The 23,324-nt window shown below is 35.1% G+C and overlaps 1 protein-coding gene across 2 annotated transcripts in view; it reads right to left on the bottom strand.

The window, feature by feature from the left end:
- LOC149782402 (immunoglobulin superfamily member 10-like) overlaps positions 1-23,324 on the bottom strand; it is a 100,223-nt gene that overhangs the window by 18,770 nt on the left and 58,129 nt on the right. For both annotated transcript variants that reach the window (XM_089933784.1, XM_089933785.1), the window contains one exon: positions 19,849-19,988. In XM_089933784.1, the coding sequence (XP_089789910.1) occupies positions 19,849-19,988 (140 nt within the window). The remainder of the gene's footprint in view (positions 1-19,848; positions 19,989-23,324) is intronic.

Here is a 23,324-nt window from a genome sequence, read left to right as displayed (position 1 = left end):
CAACCTTCATTTACATAGAACACACTGTCATGCCCATTCCAACCTTCATTTACACAGTGTCATGCCCATTCCAACCTTCCTTTACATAGAAAACACTGTCATGGCCATTCCAACCTTCATTTACATAGAACACACTGTCATGCCCATTCCAACCTTCATTTACATAGAACACACTGTCATGCCCATTCCAACCTTCATTTACACAGCGTCATGCCCATTCCAACCTTCATTTACATAGAAAACATTGTCATGCCCATTCCAACCTTCATTTACATAGAACATACTGTCATGCCCATTCCAACCTTCATTTATATAGAACACATTGTCATGCCCATTCCAGCCTTCGTTTACATTTAACACATTGTCATGCCCATTCCAACCTTCATTTACATATAATACACTGTTATGCCCATTCCATGGTTCATTTACATGGAACACATTGTCATGCCCATTCCAATCTTCATTTACATGGAACACATTGTCATGCCCATTCCAACCTTCATTTACATAGAAAACACTGTCATGCCCAATCCAACCTTCATTTACATAGAACACACTGTCATGCAAATTCCAACCTTCATTTACACAGTGTCATGCCCATTCCAACCTTGATTTACATAGAAAACACTGGCATGCCCATTCCAACCTTCATTTACATGGAACACATTGTCATGTCCATTCCAACCTTCATTTACATAGAACCCACTGACATTCCCATTCCAGCCTTTATTTACATAGAACTCACTGTCATGCCCATTCCAACCTTCATTTACATAGAACACATTGTCATGTCCATTCCAACCTCCATTTACATAGAACACATTGTCATGCCCATTCCAACCTTCATTTACATAGAACACATTGTCATGCCCATTCCAACGTTTATTTACATAGAACACATTGTCATGCCCATTCAAACCATTATTCACATAGAACACATTGTCATGCCCATTCGAACCGTCATTTACATAGAACACATTGTCATATCCATTCCAAACTTCATTTACATAGAACACATTGTCATATCCATTCCAACCTTCATTTACATAGAACACACTGTCATGCCCAATCCAACCTTCATTTACATAGAATACACTGTCATGCCCATTCCAACCTTCATTTACATAGAACACATTGTCATACCCATTCCAACCTTCATTTACATAGAACACATTGTCATCTCCATTCCAACCTTCATTTACATAGAACACATTGTCATGCCCATTCCAACCTTCATTTACATAGAACACACTGTCATGCCCATTCCAACCTTCATTTACATAGAACACATTGTCATGCCCATTCCAACCTTCATTTACATAGAACAAACTGTCATGCCCATTCCAACCTTCATTTACATAGAACACACTGTCATGCCCATTCCAACCTTTATTTACATAGAACACACTGTCATCCCCATTCCAACCTTCATTTACATAGAACACACTGTCATGCCCATTCCAACCTTCATTTACATAGAACACACTGTCATGCCCATTCCAACTTTCATTTACATAGAACACACTGTCATGATCATTCCAACCTTCATTTACATAGAACACATTGTTATGCACATTACAATCTGCATTGACATAAAACACTTTATCATGCCCATCCTAACCTTCATTTACACAAAACACATTATCATGCCCATTCTAACCTTCATTTACACAGAACAGTCATGCCCATTCTAACCTTCATTTACATTAAACACACGGTAATGCCCATTTTAACCTTGATTTATATGACACATCGTCATGCCCATTCCAACATTCATTTACAAAACACATTATTATGCCCATTCTATCTTTCATTTACATAGAACACATTGTCATGCCCACTCCAGCCTGCATCTACATTTAACACGTCATAGACATTCCAATCGGCTTTTACACAGAATACGTTTTCATGCCCATTCCTACCTGCATTGACAAAGAACACATTGTCATGCCCACTCCAACCTTCATTTACATAGAACACATTGTCATGCCCATTCTAACCTTCATTTACATAGAACACATTGTCATCTCCATTCCAACCTTCATTTACATAGAACACACTATCATGCCCATTCCAACCTTCATTTACATAGAACACACTGTCATGCCCATTCCAACCTTCATTTCCATAGAACACACTGTCATGCCCATTCCAACCTTCCCTTACATAGAACACATTGTCATGCCCATTCCAACCTTCATTTACATAGAAAAAACTGTCATGCCCATTCCAACCTTCATTTACATAGAACACACTGTCATGCCCATTCCAACCTTTATTTACATAGAACACACTGTCATGCCCATTCCAGCCTTCATTTACATAGAACATACTGTCATGCCCATTCCAATCTTCATTTACACAGAACATACTGTCATGCTCATTTCAATCTTCATTTACACAGAACACATTGTCATGCCCATTCCAACCTTCATTTACATAGAACACATTGTCATGCCCATTCCATCCTTCATTTACACAGAACATACTGTCATGCCCATTCTAACCTTCATTTACACACAACATATTGTCATGTCCATTCCAACCTTCATTTACATAGAACACATTGTCATGCCCATTCCATCCTTCATTTAGACAGAACATACTGTCATGCCCATTCCAATCTTCATTTACACAGAACACATTGTCATGCCCATTCCAACCTTCATTTACATTGAACACATTGTCATGCCCATTCCATCCTTCATTTACACAGAACATACTGTCATGCTCATTCCAATCTTCATTTACACAGAACACATTGTCATGCCCATTCCAACCTTCATTTACATAGAATACATTGTCATGCCCATTCCAACCTTCATTTACACAGAACACATTGTCATGCCCATTCCAAAGTTCATTTACACAGAACACATTGTCATGCCCATTCCAATCTTCTTTTACATAGAACACATTGTCATGCCCAGTCCAGCCTTCATTTACATAGAACATACTGTCATGCCCGTTCCAATCTTCATTTACACAGAACATACTGTCATTCTCATTTCAATCTTCATTTACACAGAACACATTGTCATGCCCATTCCAACCTTCATTTACATATAACACATTGTCATGCTCATTCCATCCTTCATTTACACAGAACATACTGTCATGCCCATTCCAATCTTCATTTACACAGAACACATTGTCATGCCCATTCCAACCTTCATTTACATAGAATACATTGTCATGCCCATTCCAACCTTCATTTACACAGAACACATTGTCATGCCCATTCCAACCTTCATTTACACAGAACACATTGTCATGCCCATTCCAATCTTCATTTACATAGAACACATTGTCATGCCCATTCCAGCCTTCATTTACATAGAACATACTGTCATGCCCGTTCCAATCTTCATTTACACAGAACATAATGTCTTGCTTATTTCAATCTTCATTTACACAGAACACATTGTCATGCCCATTCCAACCTTCATTTACATATAACACATTGTCATTCCCATTCCATCCTTCATTTACACAGAACATACTGTCATGCCCATTCCAATCTTCATTTACACAGAACACATTGTCATGCCCATTCCAACCTTCATTTACATAGAACACATTGTCATGCCCATTCCATCCTTCATTTACATAGAACACACTGTCATGCCCATTCCAATCTTCATTTACACAGAACACATTGTCATGCCCATTCCATCCTTCATTTACATAGAACATACTGTCATGCCCATTCCAATCTTCATTTACACAGAACACATTGTCATGCCCATTCCAACCTTCATTTACATAGAATACATTGTCATGCCCATTCCATCCTTCATTTACACAGAACACATTGTCATGCCCATTCCAACCTTCATTTACACAGAACACATTGTAATGCCCATTCCAATCTTCGTTTACACAGAACACATTGTCATGCCCATTCCATCCTTCATTTACATAGAACACACTGTCATGCCCATTCCAATCTTCATTTACACAGAACACATTGTCATGCCCATTCCAACCTTCATTTACACAGAACACATTGTCATGCCCATTCCATCCTTCATTTACATAGAACACACTGTCATGCCCATTCCAACCTTCATTTACATAGAACACATTGTCATGCCCATTCCAGCCTTCATTTACATAGAACACATTGTCATGGCCATTCCAACCTTCATTTACATAGAACACACTGTCATGCCCATTCTAACCTTCATTTACACAGAAAACATTGTCATGCCCATTCCAGCCTTCATTTACACAGAACACATTGTCATGCCCATTCCAACCTTCATTTACACAGAACACATTGTCATGCCCATTCCAACCTTCATTTACATAGAACACATTGTCATGCCCATTCCAACCTTCATTTACACAGAACATACTGTCATGCCCATTCCAATCTTCCTTTACACAGAACACATTGTCATGCCCATTCCAACCTTCATTTACATGGAACACATTGTCATGCCCATTCCATCCTTCATTTACACAGAACATACTGTCATGCCCATTCTAACCTTCATTTGCACAGAACACATTGTCATGTCCATTCCAACCTTCATTTACATAGAACACACTGTTATGCCCATTCCATCATTCATTTACACAGAACATACAGTCATACCCATTCCAATCTTCATTTACACAGAACACATTGTCATGCCCATTCCAACCTTCATTTACATAGAACACATTGTCATGCCCATTCCATCCTTCATTTACACAGAACATACTGTCATGCTCATTCCAATCTTCATTTACACAGAACACATTGTCATGCCCATTCCGACCTTCATTTACATAGAACACATTGTCATGCCCATTCCAGCCTTCATTTACACAGAACATACTGCCATGCCGATTTCAATCTTCATTTACACAGAACACATTGTCATGCCCATTCCGACCTTCATTTACATAGAACACATTGTCATGCCCATTCCAGCCTTCATTTACATAGAACACACTGTCATGCCCATTCCATCCTTCATTTACACAGAACACATTGTCATGCCGATTCCAACCTTCATTTACATAGAATACATTGTCATGCCCATTCCAACCTTCATTTACACAGAACACATTGTCATGCCCATTCCAACCTTCATTTACACAGAACACATTGTCATGCCCATTCCAACCTTCATTTACATAGAACACATTGTCATGCCCATTCCAGCCTTCATTTACATAGAACATATTGTAATGCCCATTCCAATCTTTATTTACACAGAACATACTCTCATGCACATTCCAATCTTCATTTACACAGAACACATTGTCATGCCCATTCCAACCTTCATTTACATAGAACACATTGTCATGCTCATTCCATCCTTCATTTACACAGAACATACTGTCATGCCCATTCCAATCTTCATTTACACAGAACACATTGTCATGCCGATTCCAAACTTCATTTACTTAGAACATATTGTCATGCCCATTCCAACCTTCATTTACATAGAACACATTGTCATGCCCATTCTAACCTTCATTTACATAGAACACATTGTCATGTCCATTCCAACCTTCATTTACATATAACACATTGTCATGCCCATTCCATCCTTCATTTAGACAGAACATACTGTCATGCCCATTCCAATCTTCATTTACACAGAACACATTGTCATGCCCATTCCAACCTTCATTTACATAGAACACACTGTCATGCCCATTCCATCCTTCATTTACACAGAACATACTGTCATGCTCATTCCAATCTTCATTTACACAGAACACATTGTCATGCCGATTCCAACCTTCATTTACTTAGAACACATTGTCATGCCCATTCCAACCTTCATTTACATAGAACACATTGTCATGCCCATTCTAACCTTCATTTACATAGAACACATTGTCATGTCCATTCCAACCTTCATTTACATATAACACATTGTCATGCCCATTCCATCCTTCATTTACACAGAACATACTGTCATGCCCGTTTCAATCTTCATTTACACAGAACATCCTTCATTTACACAGAACATACTGTGATGCCCATTCCAATCTTCATTTACACAGAACACACTGTCATGCCCATTCCATCCTTCATTTACACAGAACATACTGTCATGCCCGTTCCAATCTTCATTTACACAGAACACATTGTCATGCCCATTCCAACCTTCATTTACATAGAACACATTGTCATGCCCATTCCATCCTTCATTTACACAGAACATACTGTCATGCCCATTGTAACCTTCATTTACACAGAACACATTGTCATGTCCATTCCAACCTTCATTTACATAGAACACATTGTCATGCCCATTCCTTCCTTCATTTAGACAGAACATACTGTCATGCCCATTCCAATCTTCTTTTACACAGAACACATTGTCATGCCCATTCCAACCTTCATTTACATAGAACACACTGTCATGCCCATTCCATCCTTCATTTACACAGAACATACTGTCATGCTCATTCCAATCTTCATTTACACAGAACACATGGTCATGCCCATTCCAACCTTCATTTACATAGAATACATTGTCATGCCCATTCCAACCTTCATTTACACAGAACACATTGTCATGCCTATTCCAACCTTCATTTACACAGAACACATTGTCATGCCCATTCCAACCTTCATTTACATAGAACACATTGTCATGCCCATTCCAGCCTTCATTTACATAGAACATACTGTCATGCCCATTCCAATCTTCATTTACACAGAACATACTGTCATGCTCATTTCAATCTTCATTTACACAGAACACATTGTCATGCCCATTCCAACCTTCATTTACATAGAACACATTGTCATGCCCATTCCAACCTTCATTTACACAGAACATACTGTCATGCCCATTCTAACCTTCATTTACACAGAACACATTGTCATGTCCATTCCAACCTTCATTTACACAGAACACATTGTCATGCCCATTCCATCCTTCATTTAGACAGAACATACTGTCATGCCCATTCCAATCTTCATTTACACAGAACACATTGTCATGCCCATTCCAACCTTCATTTACTTTGAACGCATTGTCATGCCCATTCCATCCTTCATTTACAGAGAACATACTGTCATGCTCATTCCAATCTTCATTTACACAGAACACATTGTCATGCCCATTCCAACCTTCATTTACATAGAATACATTGTCATGCCCATTCCAACCTTCATTTACACAGAACATATTGTCATGCCCATTCCAACGTTCATTTACACAGAACACATTGTCATGCCCATTCCAATCTTCTTTTACATAGAACACATTGTCATGCCCAGTCCAGCCTTCATTTACATAGAACATACTGTCATGCCCGTTCCAATCTACTTTTACACAGAACATACTGTCATTCTCATTTCAATCTTCATTTACACAGAACACATTGTCATGCCCATTCCAACCTTCATTTACATATAACACATTGTCATTCCCATTCCATCCTTCATTTACACAGAACATACTGTCATGCCCATTCCAATCTTCATTTACACAGAACACATTGTCATGCCCATTCCAACCTTCATTTACATAGAATACATTATCATGCCCATTCCAACCTTCATTTACACAGAACACATTGTCATGCCCATTCCAACCTTCATTTACACAGAACACATTGTCATGCCCATTCCAATCTTCATTTACATAGAACACATTGTCATGCCCATTCCAGCCTTCATTTACATAGAACATACTGTCATGCCCGTTCCAATCTTCATTTACACAGAACATACTGTCTTGCTTATTTCAATCTTCATTTACAGAGAACACATTGTCATGCCCATTCCAACCTTCATTTACATATAACACATTGTCATTCCCATTCCATCCTTCATTTACACAGAACATACTGTCATGCCCATTCCAATCTTCATTTACACAGAACACATTGTCATGCCCATTCCAACCTTCATTTACATAGAACACATTGTCATGCCCATTCCATCCTTCATTTACATAGAACACACTGTCATGCCCATTCCAATCTTCATTTACACAGAACACATTGTCATGCCCATTCCATCCTTGATTTACATAGAACATACTGTCATGCCCATTCCAATCTTCATTTACACAGAACACATTGTCATGCCCATTCCAACCTTCATTTACATAGAATACATTGTCATGCCCATTCCATCCTTCATTTACACAGAACACATTGTCATGCCCATTCCAACCTTCATTTACACAGAACACATTGTCATGCCCATTCCAATCTTCATTTACACAGAACACATTGTCATGCCCATTCCATCCTTCATTTACATAGAACACACTGTCATGCCCATTCCAATCTTCATTTACACAGAACACATTGTCATGCCCATTCCATCCTTCATTTACATAGAACACACTTTCATGCCCATTCCAACCTTCATTTACATAGAACACATTGTCATGCCCATTCCAGCCTTCATTTACATAGAACACATTGTCTTGGCCATTCCAACCTTCATTTACATAGAACACACTGTCATGCCCATTCTAACCTTCATTTACACAGAAAACATTGTCATGCCCATTCCAACCTTCATTTACACAGAACACATTGTCATGCCCATTCCAACCTTCATTTACATAGAATACATTGTCATGCCCATTCCAACCTTCATTTACATAGAACACATTGTCATGCCCATTCCATCCTTCATTTACATAGAACACACTGTCATGCCCATTCCAATCTTCATTTACACAGAACACATTGTCATGCCCATTCCATCCTTCATTTACATAGAACATACTGTCATGCCCATTCCAGTCTTCATTTACATAGAACACATTGTCATGCCCATTCCAACCTTCATTTACATAGAACACATTGTCATGCCCATTCCATCCTTCATTTACATAGAACACACTGTCATGCCCATTCCAATCTTCATTTACACAGAACACATTGTCATGCCCATTCCAACCTTCATTTACACAGAACACATTGTCATGCCCATTCCAATCTTCATTTACACATAACACATTGTCATGCCCATTCCATCCTTCATTTACATAGAACACACTGTCATGCCCATTCCAACCTTCATTTACATAGAACACATTGTCATGCCCATTCCAGCCTTCATTTACATAGAACACATTGTCATGGCCATTCCAACCTTCATTTACATAGAACACACTGTCATGCCCATTCTAACCTTCATTTACACAGAAAACATTGTCATGCCCATTCCAGCCTTCATTTACACAGAACACATTGTCATGGCCATTCCAACCTTCATTTACATAGAATACATTGTCATGCCCATTCCAACCTTCATTTACACAAAACAAATTGTCATGCCCATTCCAACCTTCATTTTTACAAAAGACATTGTCATTCCCATTCCAACCTTCATTTACATAGAACACATTGTCATGCCCATTCCAGCCTTCATTTACATAGAACACATTGTCATGCCCATTCCAACCTTCATTTACATAGAACACATTGTCATGTCCATTCCAACCTTCATTTACACAGAACACATTTTCATGCCCATTCCAACCTTCATTTACATAGAACACATTGTCATGCCCATTCCAGCCTTCATTTACATAGAAAACATTGTCATGCCCATTCCAACCGTCATTTACACAGAACACATTGTCATGCCCATTCCAACCTTCATTTACATAGAACACATTCTCATGCCCATTCCAGCCTTCATTTACATAGAACACATTGTCATGCCCATTCTAACCTTCATTTTTAGCTTACTAGACACATTTCAGTTGTATGTAATAGATACAATCACTCTTCCTATATCTCTTATGAAAGCATAACCTGCAAGATTTTTAATAAAACTGAAATGGAATGAGTCCCTGTTAATTTAAAATATTTAGTGATGAAAGCCCATTATTCTTTCTAACATACAAGTTATATTTCTACTTGTTTGTTTTCTAAAAAATATACAAAATAGTGTTAAATTGTTAATAGGTCACAACTTTTAAAACATTTTTATCATATCTGAAACCGGAAAGTTAATAACTGAAAATAAAGTGTGTGTGTGTGTGTGTGTGATTTGGATCTGTAACATAGCTTTAAACAAAATTCAGTCATATTGCTATGATGTCTGCAGTGTGGCAGTTTATAGTTATGTCTAGCACTGGGGCATCATGCCACAGACATGTAACATGATGTCCCACCCAGTCACATTACCCTGACACCTGGCCAACTAGTCCTAACACTAACCTCTTAATGCTAAAAAAAAAGTAATTTTGCATTCTCCTTGCAGTAAATCATAAAATATGATGCAACTAAACAGATGAATAATCCGTATCTTGAAATACGATGCAACTAAACAGATGAATAATCCGTATCTTGAAATATGATGCAACTAAACAGACGAATAATCCATATCTTGAAATACGATGCAACCAAACTGATGAATAATCCGTATCTTGAAATACGATGGAACTAAACAGATGAATAATCCGTATCTTGAAATACGATGCAACTAAACAGATGAACAATCCATATCTTGAAATATGATGCAACTAAACAGACGAATAATCCATATCTTGAAATACGATGCAACCAAACAGATGAATAATCCGTATCTTGAAATACGATGCAACTAAACAGATGAATAATCCGTATCTTGAAATATGATGCAACTAAACAGATGAATAATCTGTATCTTGAAATACGATGCAACTAAACAGATAATTAATCCATATCTTGAAATACGATGCAACTAAACAGATGATTAATCCATATCTTGAAATATGATGTAACTAAACAGATGAATAATCCGTATCTTGAAATACAATGCAACTAAACAGATGAATAATCCATATCTTGAAATACGATGCAACTAAACAGATGAATAATCAGTATCTTGAAATACGATGCAACTAAACAGATAAATAATCCGTATCTTGAAATACGATGCAACTAAACAGATGAATAATCACTATCTTGAAATACGATGCATTACTAAACAGATGAATAATCCATATCTTGAAATATGATGCAGCCTAGCAGACGAATAATCCGTATCTTGAAATACGATGCAACTAAACAGATGAATAATTCGTATCTACAAATACGATAAAACCAAACTGATGAATAATCCGTATCTTGAAATATGATGCATCTAAACATATGAATAATCCGTATCTTGAAATACGATGCAACTAAACAGATGAATAATCCATATCTTGAAATACGATGCAACTAAACTGATGAATAATCCGTATCTTGAAATACGATGCAACTAAACAGATGAATAATCAGTATCTTGAAATATGATGCAACTAAACAGATGAATAATCACTATCTTGAAATACGATGCAACTAAACAGATGAATAATCCGTATCTTGAAATACGATGCAACTAAACAGATGAATAATCCATATCTTGAAATACGATGCAACTAAACATATGAATAATCAGTATCTTGAAATATGATGCAACTAAACAGATGAATAATCACTATCTTGAAATACGATGCAACTAAACAGATGAATAATCCGTATCTTGAAATACGATGCAACTAAACAGATGAATAATCCGTATCTTAAAATATGATGCAACTAAACAGATGAATAATCCGTATCTTGAAATACGATGCAACTAAACAGATGAATAATCCGTATCTTGAAATATGATGCAACTAAACAGATGAATAATCCATATCTTGAAATACGATGCAACTAAACTGATGAATAATCCGTATCTTGAAATACGATGCAACTAAACAGATGAATAATCCGTATCTTAAAATATGATGCAACCTAGCAGATGAATAATCCCTTATCTTGAAATACGATGCAACTAAACATATGAATAATCCATATCTTGAAATACAATGCAACTAAACATATGAATAATCCGTATCTTGAAATACGATGCAACAAACATATGAATAATCCGTATCTTGAAATAGTATGCAACTAAACAGATGAATAATCCGTATCTTAAAATATGATGCAACCTAGCAGATGAATAATCCGTATCTTGAAATACGATGCAACTAAACAGATGAATAATCCATATCTTGAAATACGATGCAACTAAACTGATGAATAATCCGTATCTTGAAATACGATGCAACTAAACAGATGAATAATCAGTATCTTGAAATATGATGCAACTAAACAGATGAATAATCACTATCTTGAAATACGATGCAACTAAACAGACGAATAATCCATATCTTGAAATACGATGCAACCAAACAGATGAATAATCCGTATCTTGAAATACGATGCAACTAAACAGATGAATAATCCGTATCTTGAAATATGATGCAACTAAACAGATGAATAATCTGTATCTTGAAATACGATGCAACTAAACAGATAATTAATCCATATCTTGAAATACGATGCAACTAAACAGATGATTAATCCATATCTTGAAATATGATGTAACTAAACAGATGAATAATCCGTATCTTGAAATACAATGCAACTAAACAGATGAATAATCCATATCTTGAAATACGATGCAACTAAACAGATGAATAATCAGTATCTTGAAATACGATGCAACTAAACAGATAAATAATCCGTATCTTGAAATACGATGCAACTAAACAGATGAATAATCACTATCTTGAAATACGATGCATTACTAAACAGATGAATAATCCATATCTTGAAATATGATGCAGCCTAGCAGACGAATAATCCGTATCTTGAAATACGATGCAACTAAACAGATGAATAATTCGTATCTACAAATACGATAAAACCAAACTGATGAATAATCCGTATCTTGAAATATGATGCATCTAAACATATGAATAATCCGTATCTTGAAATACGATGCAACTAAACAGATGAATAATCCATATCTTGAAATACGATGCAACTAAACTGATGAATAATCCGTATCTTGAAATACGATGCAACTAAACAGATGAATAATCAGTATCTTGAAATATGATGCAACTAAACAGATGAATAATCACTATCTTGAAATACGATGCAACTAAACAGATGAATAATCCGTATCTTGAAATACGATGCAACTAAACAGATGAATAATCCATATCTTGAAATACGATGCAACTAAACATATGAATAATCAGTATCTTGAAATATGATGCAACTAAACAGATGAATAATCACTATCTTGAAATACGATGCAACTAAACAGATGAATAATCCGTATCTTGAAATACGATGCAACTAAACAGATGAATAATCCGTATCTTAAAATATGATGCAACTAAACAGATGAATAATCCGTATCTTGAAATACGATGCAACTAAACAGATGAATAATCCGTATCTTGAAATATGATGCAACTAAACAGATGAATAATCCATATCTTGAAATACGATGCAACTAAACTGATGAATAATCCGTATCTTGAAATACAATGCAACTAAACAGATGAATAATCCGTATCTTAAAATATGATGCAACCTAGCAGATGAATAATCCCTTATCTTGAAATACGATGCAACTAAACATATGAATAATCCATATCTTGAAATACAATGCAACTAAACATATGAATAATCCGTATCTTGAAATACGATGCAACAAACATATGAATAATCCGTATCTTGAAATAGTATGCAACTAAACAGATGAATAATCCGTATCTTAAAATATGATGCAACCTAGCAGATGAATAATCCGTATCTTGAAATACGATGCAACTAAACAGATGAATAATCAGTATCTTGAAATATGATGCAACTAAACAGATGAATAATCACTATCTTGAAATACGATGCAACTAAACAGATGAATAATCCGTATCTTGAAATACGATGCAACTAAACAGATGAATAATCCATATCTTGAAATACGATGCAACTAAACATATGAATAATCAGTATCTTGAAATATGATGCAACTAAACAGATGAATAATCACTATCTTGAAATACGATGCAACTAAACAGATGAATAATCCGTATCTTGAAATACGATGCAACTAAACAGATGAATAATCCGTATCTTAAAATATGATGCAACTAAACAGATGAATAATCCGTATCTTGAAATACGATGCAACTAAACAGATGAATAATCCGTATCTTGAAATATGATGCAACTAAACAGATGAATAATCCATATCTTGAAATACGATGCAACTAAACTGATGAATAATCCGTATCTTGAAATACGATGCAACTAAACAGATGAATAATCCGTATCTTAAAATATGATGCAACCTAGCAGATGAATAATCCCTTATCTTGAAATACGATGCAACTAAACATATGAATAATCCATATCTTGAAATACAATGCAACTAAACATATGAATAATCCGTATCTTGAAATACGATGCAACAAACATATGAATAATCCGTATCTTGAAATAGTATGCAACTAAACAGATGAATAATCCGTATCTTAAAATATGATGCAACCTAGCAGATGAATAATCCGTATCTTGAAATACGATGCAACTAAACAGATGAATAATCCGTATCTTGAAATACGATGCAACTAAACAGATGAATAATCCATATCTTGAAATACGATGCAACTTAACTTATGAATAATCTGTATCTTGAAATACGATGCATCTAAACAGATGAATAATCTGTATCTTTCCATGATACATATTGATAAGAACAAATTATTATAGAGAGAGAAAGGCAGCCATAAAGGAATTTATTTCCATGAACTGCCAGATCTGTCTACCCATTTCTACTTTGAAGCATGTTACATGTGCTGCTAGTGATATGGCTAACATAAACTCAAACAGAATCAACACACTGGCTTGTAAAACAATCTTTACATTGGCTTGTAAAACAATCTGATAAATGAATTGACCTTGAATCACAACAGAGAAGGAACAATCTGATATTTTGGGGGTCATAAGATGTCATCAATGAGGATTGTTTGAACACAGTGCATCACTTTTCAATGACAAATTAGAACTTGACCAAGATGCTATATGTATACATAGAGCTCACCACATTTGAAAACTTCAGAGACGTATGAACAATGATGGCAACAAAACTGCTAACAGCTATTTTGTTAAAGTGAGAAACAAAACAATGATAGCAGCCTTGCATGATTAGCATGATGTTGATTTAATATTATCAAGTGCTTTCAAACTGAAAGCCAACAAATTTGGCATTAGTCACAATTATCTGCAGAACATCACAGATGCTCAGAAATCAGTGCTTTTTGAGCTAAAATTTCTGAAAACCATGTATCCACAATCAAAAGTTACTATTCAGTTCCCTGCAAACTTAACCAAGTATGGTACAATGGTCAAAGATCATTTTCCAAGTTGGCACCAAATTATCAGATGCAGCAGAGTGAGCAACACTAGCAGCATGCTACTTTAGAGATGATGATGATGATGATGATGATGACAATGATAATGATGATGATGATGATGATGATGACAAACAACAAGTTGTTGCAACTAGGACAGTTTTAGCCAAGACAGCATTGTAGAAGGTGATGCTGACATGAAACAGATGAAACCACTAACTATCACTGATACTGTAGAAAAGGGTCTTGGAATGATATTGCTGAAAGAACCTGTATAAGTTGGAAATAAACTGCCAGAGAAAATCCCTGCAGCTAAACCTTCCAATAAACTATCAGAGAATTCAGACAGTGACTAGACTGGCATGCATAAGTTACCTTTTAGAGCATACTGAGTGTTTGGAGACAATTTCACATCAATATCAAATAAAACCCAAAATGCAGGAAATTTTCCATACTTAACAACAATATACTTTTTCTCCTTTGCAATCTTTGTACACTCCAGGAAGGTCATTGTATTCTACTATAACAATGTCACATTTATGTACCCAAAAGATCACACATCATGTCCGAATGTTTATTCTTGCTCTGACTCTAAACTGTTTACCTGTGAAGTGATTTGTATCTCCATATATTCCTGACACTGCCTTATATTTTAGCATTTGTGAAATTCTTATAGGTCACCTATGTGTGGCCTGAGATTTACTTTATTAATAAATGTTTTGTTCTGTTCTGTTTCATTCTTACATAATACATGCATTTACCAATGCTTACTGTCATTAGTACTGGCCAGATTGAGTACTGTCATTAGTACTGGCCAGAGTGAGTACTGTCAGTAGTACTGGCCAGAGTGAGTACTGTCAGTAGTACTGGCCAGAATGAGTACTGTCATTAGTACTGGCCAGATTGAGTACTGTCAGTAGTACTGGCCAGATTGAGTACTGTCAGTAGTACTGGCCAGAGTGAGTACTGTCAGTAGTACTGGCCAGAGTGAGTACTGTCAGTAGTACTGGCCCGAATGAGTACTGTCATTAGTACTGGTCAGAGTGAGTACTGTCAGTAGTACTGGCCAGAGTGAGTACTGTCAGTAGTACTGGCCAGAGTGAGTACTGTCAGTAGTACTGGCCAGAATGAGTACTGTCATTAGTGCTGGCCAGATTGAGTACTGTCATTAGTACTGGCCAGATTGAGTACTGTCATTAGTACTGGCCAGAGTGAGTACTGTCAGTAGTACTGGCCAGAGTAAGTACTGTCAGTAGTACTGGCCAGAGTGAGTACTGTCATTAGTACTGGTAAGAGTGAGTACTGTCATTAGTACTGGCCAGAGTGAGTACTGTCATTAGTACTGGCCAGAGTGAGTATTGTCATTAGTACTGGCCAGAGTGAGCATATGATGTTATTAACAAAGTTCAATTCTTCTTACTGTATGTAATATCTAACTCTGACAAATACATACATTGTCAGAATGCACATGCAAAAATCAGTGTTATATTTTTGGCAGCTATTGAATATTATAAGATTTCACTTAAAGAAATCTTGAAAAACATATTAGTGTGTAACAGTTTCCTGGTAAGACATGCCCCATGATTGACAGAATATAGATTTTTATCACCTAATTTTGTTGGAAATGGCTGACTTACTACCTCAAAATTCACTGTTTACCTGAACAAACTAATGATCCAAACTGTAAAGTGCTTTCAGTTGTTCTTGATTTTTTTTTTAAGGAACGAAATGATTTTACCATTTTTTAAATTTATTCCTGTAAATGTTAACTTACAATATCAATGTATATATTATTAAATGTATCATGTGTATATTTATATGCATCATGCATATTCAAGTATTCACTCTTGGTCCTCTCTCTCATTCCGTCCCTGCCACACACATAATATGCAAGGTGTGTTCAAGTAGGGGAAAGGCTGAACCTAAATTGGATAACTTGTTGCCTGATCTTTTTTCTAGACATGCATTATGTCTTTGTCTTTAATTTTTAGTCTTCCTCCACCTTTGTAATATTCACTGAATTAATAAAATGTGTAACCCATAGTCATCACTTAAAGTAATCACCATTTCCATGACAATGGTACCTGTGTACATCATAGAATTAATAAAATGTATAACCTTAAGTCATCACTTAAAGTAATCACCATTTCCATGACAATGTTACCTGTGTACATCATAGAATTAATAAAATGTATAACCCTAAGTCATCACTTAAAGTAATCACCATTTCCATGACAATGGTACCTGTCTACATCATAGAATTAATAAAATGTATAACCCATAGTCATCACTTAAAGTAATCACCATTTCCATGACAATGGTACCTGTCTACATCATAAAATTAATAAAATGTATAACCCATAGTCATCACTTAAAGTAATCACCATTTCCATGACAATGGTACCTGTGTGCATCATAGAATTAATAAAATGTATAACACTAAGTCATCACTTAAAGTAATCACCATTTCCATGACAATGGTACCTGTGTACATCATAGAATTAATAAAATGTATAACCCTAAGTCATCACTTAAAGTAATCACCATTTCCATGACAATGGTACCTGTTTACATCATAGAATTAATAAAATGTATAACCCATAGTCATCACTTAAAGTAATCACCATTTCCATGACAATGGTACCTGTCTACATCATAAAATTAATAAAATGTATAACCCATAGTCATCACTTAAAGTAATCACCATTTCCATGACAATGGTACCTGTGTGCATCATAGAATTAATAAAATGTATAACACTAAGTCATCACTTAAAGTAATCACCATTTCCATGACAATGGTACCTGTGTACATCATAGAATTAATAAAATGTATAACCCTAAGTCGTCACTTAAAGTAATCACCATTTCCATGACAATGGTACCTGTTTACATCATAGAATTAATAAAATGTATAACCCATAGTCATCACTTAAAGTAATCACCATTTCCATGACAATGGTACCTGTCTACATCATAAAATTAATAAAATGTATAACCCATAGTCATCACTTAAAGTAATCACCATTTCCATGACAATGGTACCTGTGTGCATCATAGAATTAATAAAATGTATAACCCTAAGTCATCACTTAAAGTAATCACCATTTCCATGACAATGGTACCTGTTTACATCATAGAATTAATAAAATGTATAACCCATAGTCATCACTTAAAGTAATCACCATTTCCATGACAATGTTACCTGTGTACATCATAGAATTAATAAAATGTATAACCCATAGTCATCACTTAAAGTAATCACCATTTCCATGACAATGTTACCTGTGTACATCATAGGTATGACCTTCTCTTTCATGTCCACAGTTAATTCATTAGTGATACCTAGAAATAATTGCAATGAATGATGAATGTGGTCCCAAAATGTTTACAAATGTTTTAAAATTCTTATTGAAACAGTGGAGGAAAGAGTCTGGAATAAATGGAGATTAGTCATGGATGTAAAAAGAGTTAGCACCAGAATTCTGTGGCACAGGACCCTCTATATAATTTAGAATTTATGAGAATGAAAGCATAACTATAAATATGCTTTTTGTCTATAAAGAATTGATGAAAATAGCTGTGAATCATTCAGATTTGTGAGCCATCTTATTAAGATATTATTTAAAATACGCAAGATGACTTAACTACACAGACTTAACAAATTTATGGCAATAATTAAACAGAAGTTAATTTACCATTAAGTTGTAGATATTATTTACCATTAAGTTGTAGGTATTATTTACCATTAAGTTGTATTTATTATTTACCATTAAGCTGTAGGTATTATTTACCATTAAGTTGTATTTATTATTTACCATTAAGTTGTAGGTATCATTTACCATTAAGTTGCATTTATTATTTACCATTAAGTTGTAGGTATTATTTACCATTAAGTTGTATTTATTATTTACCATTAAGTTATAGGTATTATTTACCATTAAGTTGTAGGTATTATTTACCATTAAGTTGTATTTATTATTTACCATTAAGTTGTAGGTATTACTTACCATTAAGTTGTAGGTATTATTTACCATTAAGTTGTAGGTATTATTTACCATTAAGTTGTAGGCATTATTTACCATTAAGTTGTATTTATTATTTACCATTAAGTTATAGGTATTATTTACCATTAAGTTGTATTTATTATTTACCATTAAGTTGTATTTATTATTTACCATTAAGTTGTAGGTATTATTTACCATTAAGTTGTAGGTATTATTTACCATTAAGTTGTATTTATTATTTACCATTAACTTGTATTTATTATTTACCATTAAGTTGTAGGTATTATTTACCATTAAGTTGTAGGTATTATTTACCATTAAGTTGTAGGTATTATTTACCATTAAGTTGTATTTATTATTTACCATGAAGCTGTAGGTATTATTTACCATTAAGTTGTAGATATTATTTACCATTAAGTTGTAGGTATTATTTACCATTAAGTTGTATTTATTATTTACCATGAAGCTGTAGGTATTATTTACCATTAAGTTGTAGGTATTATTTACGATTAAGTTGTAGGTATTATTTACCATTAAGTTGTAGATATTATTTACCATTAAGTTGTAGGTATTATTTACCATTAAGTTGTATTTATTATTTACCATTAAGTTGTAGATATTATTTACCATTAAGTTATAGGTATTATTTACCATTAAGTTGTAGATATTATTTACCATTAAGCTGTAGGTATTGGGTGGCTTCAGCTTTTGTGAAGTGGAGTCCCTCATACTCCTTGCCACTGGCCACATCTTGTTTGACACAGCTGGCCACATCTTGTTTGACACAGCTGGCCTTTATTTGATTTCTTCTTGTGCTTGATATGGAACATAAGATAATGTTTTAATAAATGCATTTGTTACAATATTAATTAAAACCATGAATCAAGCTTTGACTAAAGAGTATCTTCAAACTAATATATATAAGATAGTGACATAATTGGCATTTATCCAATTCCTTCTTATCCTTGATACTGAACCTGCAATTAAGTTCTTATTAATAATTAACCAATTAAATAATGAAACAGCTAAGAAGAATGTCACAAATATAGTCCATGCAGCAAAATCAGCCCACTACATTACTAATATCATGGAAAGTTCCAGCTGCAAAGAGCTCTTCGAGATTACTAACAAGCTAATGTCAAGGAACAAATCTACACCAGTCGACCTTCCAGACATGTTTGCAAATTTCTTCCATGACAAAGTACAAACCATTAGTGATAAGCTTGACACCACAATTTCAATTGACTCTTCGTCACCATACAGTTGGGATACAGAATTTGAGCGGCAACCATTAGCAGCATCTGAACCTGTCCCTATGGATTTCGTACATACAATACTGATGAAAAGTGCACTAAAGTCATGTGAACTTGATCCAATTCCAACATCACTGCTGCTTGAGTGCTTAGATCCAATATTGCCTTCACTAACTGATGTTATTAATACCTCTCTCTCATCTGGGGAATTCCCATCATTTTTCAAAACTGCCATTGTAAGCCTCTGCTGAAGAAACCAACACTAGACCATAACGATTTAAAGAACTACTGCCAAGTTTCTAATCTCCTATTCATAAAAAAATCTTAGAAAAGGTTGCTCTATTCCAGCTTGTATTTCATCTAATTTCAAAGTCTTTTTAGCAATGTACAGTCTGAATATTGCCCTTGCCACAGTACTGAAACTACTCTTCTAAAAGTAGTTAATGACATTCTCTCTGCATTGGATAGCGGAAAGATTACAGTCCTCACCCTCCTTGATTTGTCTGCAGAATTTGACACAATAGACCATGATATATTACTTCACCATCTCCAGCATTTATTTGGCATTCATGATACAGCCTTACTGTGGTTCAAGTCCTACTTGGTCAACAGGACACAAATTGTATCTGCAAATGGAATTCACTCCAGCCCAGTTGATCTATATTGTGGTGTTCCACAGGGGTCTGTTCTTGAACCTGTTCTCTTCATTCTGTACACTCAGTCACTCTCAAGTGTCATAGATCATCATCCAGTGTCTCACCAATTGTACGCTGATGACACCCAAATATACAAATCTAGCCACCCAACCGAAGTTGATGCTACCATCCAAGGTGTAGAGAGGTGCATTTCTGATGTGAAATCATGGATGATATGTAACAAGCTGCAGATGAATGATGTTAAAACTGAAGCCATTCTGATCACAACACAAAGACTTTCTCATTCACATCCTTTACTTCAAGCAATAAATAGCAGCAGGTCCAACATTAAATTCACACAATCAGTACAAAACCTAGGTGTTACTCTGGACACTACTCTCACATTGCACCAATATCAGCTCAATTTGCAAATATCTTTCAGTTGATGCCACTAAAACACTTGTGTGTTCATTAGTACTTTCAAGACTGGAGTATTGTAACTCAGTTCTGTCTGGTTCATCTCAATATCTGCTCCAGAAACTTCAAAAAGTTCAAAACACAGCTGCTTGGATCATACTTAGAGTAACATGATCAGAGTACACCTCTCCACTGCTCTGTGCCATACACTGGCTATCCATTTGATCCAGAATCAAACACAAAATTTGTTCTCTGTGCTATGTTTCACTGTCTGACTCTAGTCCAATATACCTATCCGACCTCACCTATGTGTACATACCAGCAAGTTACATACACTCTTTTTCTGACAATCACATACTCATTATTCCCACCATGAAAACAAATTCATATGGACAGCGTTCTTTTGCATACTAGGGCCCAGCAACATGGAATGAATTGCCCACTGAACTTAGACACAAAGACACAGTGATCACATTCAAGAATGCTCTCAAAACTCACTTATTTTGACTGCAAGAACAAACTTAAAGACCTAATAATGTTTCCTACCTTAAATATTCTCAGCATGTTTTTAATGTTTTCTAATTTCATGGTGTTTGTTTTTGTAATCATATAATTATATGTTTTTTTATCCTATAGGTGTTGTCTAATGTTGTAAAGCGCTTACAGCTTCTAAAGAATAGGCGCTATACAAAGTCCTCAATATTATTATTATTTTTATTATTATTAACTGTGTCTGTTAGAATAAGAATCAAACACATTATTCAAGATTCAACTAAAGTGTATCCACAAACTAACATTTTTAAGATACTGACCTGGTTTTGATGCTTTCATCTTTAATGCATAATCAATCCACGAGTTGTGTTTTTTGGTTCAGAATTATGTAGATAAGGTTCATAATAGGTAGTTATTTCAATGTAAGAAAAGCAAATAAATATACCCCTTTATGAATGATAATATTAGCACTCTCTGACTTTTTTGTTCTTTTATTTGAATCTTTATGAGACCCCATATCCTGAATGGCATGAATTTGTATTACCAGCATATGTAAATATAACATGCTGCATCAATATGTTAGACACATGTAGGTAGGTCCTGTATTATTTTTGTAATTATGCTCTAATTGAAAAACAAAAATTACAATCTCTGAAACAGCAAAACATTAGAGTAAATTATGTTTCTCATGGAATATTTACTAAATTATATTAACATTATGTATATAAGCCTACTGCCTTTTGAATCCAGCCCTGCTAAAAAAGATGAAAAATTGTCTTTTACCATCTATTCTTTTTTTCTCATAGATCCAAAGTGCAGTAACTGAAGCCCATTACCATTGCTTGCCATCACCAGGCATTGTCAGTTTTTGAGTTGAGATATATGTGAAAATAGACGCTCACATGGTGGGGTGCTGGGTGGGGGGGTAAGTATTGTGATCAAGAAAACATAATTTGCTTTAAATATTTGTTTTCTCCTTCAAATATGTTCCCCAATCACATTAACAATAGGAGATTAGGTAACAGCATCCAATGTCTACCTCTGGTATCATTCTAAGGAAATATGCATGGAATCTCTATTGAATAATAATCCATTCTCCTGATAACCAACATGGCCCAGGGCCACATGATTGTGACTTCTAACCAGTTAAGATGGGCAGTGAAATCTTACTTTCTGGGCCACCATATCCAGAGTTTGTCTCTGTGAAGCTTAATCTCTGAGATAAATGCTTGAGAAGGTGGGCAATGCATGCCATCATACACTTATAGTATGTCTTGGATTAAAACATTGCATTCAAACCTCTGACATCAGCCAACCCTGACTGCACCACTGACCTAGGAATGATCATGTTGGG

Source organism: Sinohyriopsis cumingii, chromosome 15, assembly GCF_028554795.1.
Source record: "Sinohyriopsis cumingii isolate HCF-2022 chromosome 15, ASM2855479v2, whole genome shotgun sequence".
Classification (NCBI taxonomy): Eukaryota; Metazoa; Mollusca; class Bivalvia; order Unionida; family Unionidae; genus Sinohyriopsis; species Sinohyriopsis cumingii.
Note: the sequence above shows the minus strand (reverse complement) of the source record. Positions and strands in the feature narration are given on the sequence as shown.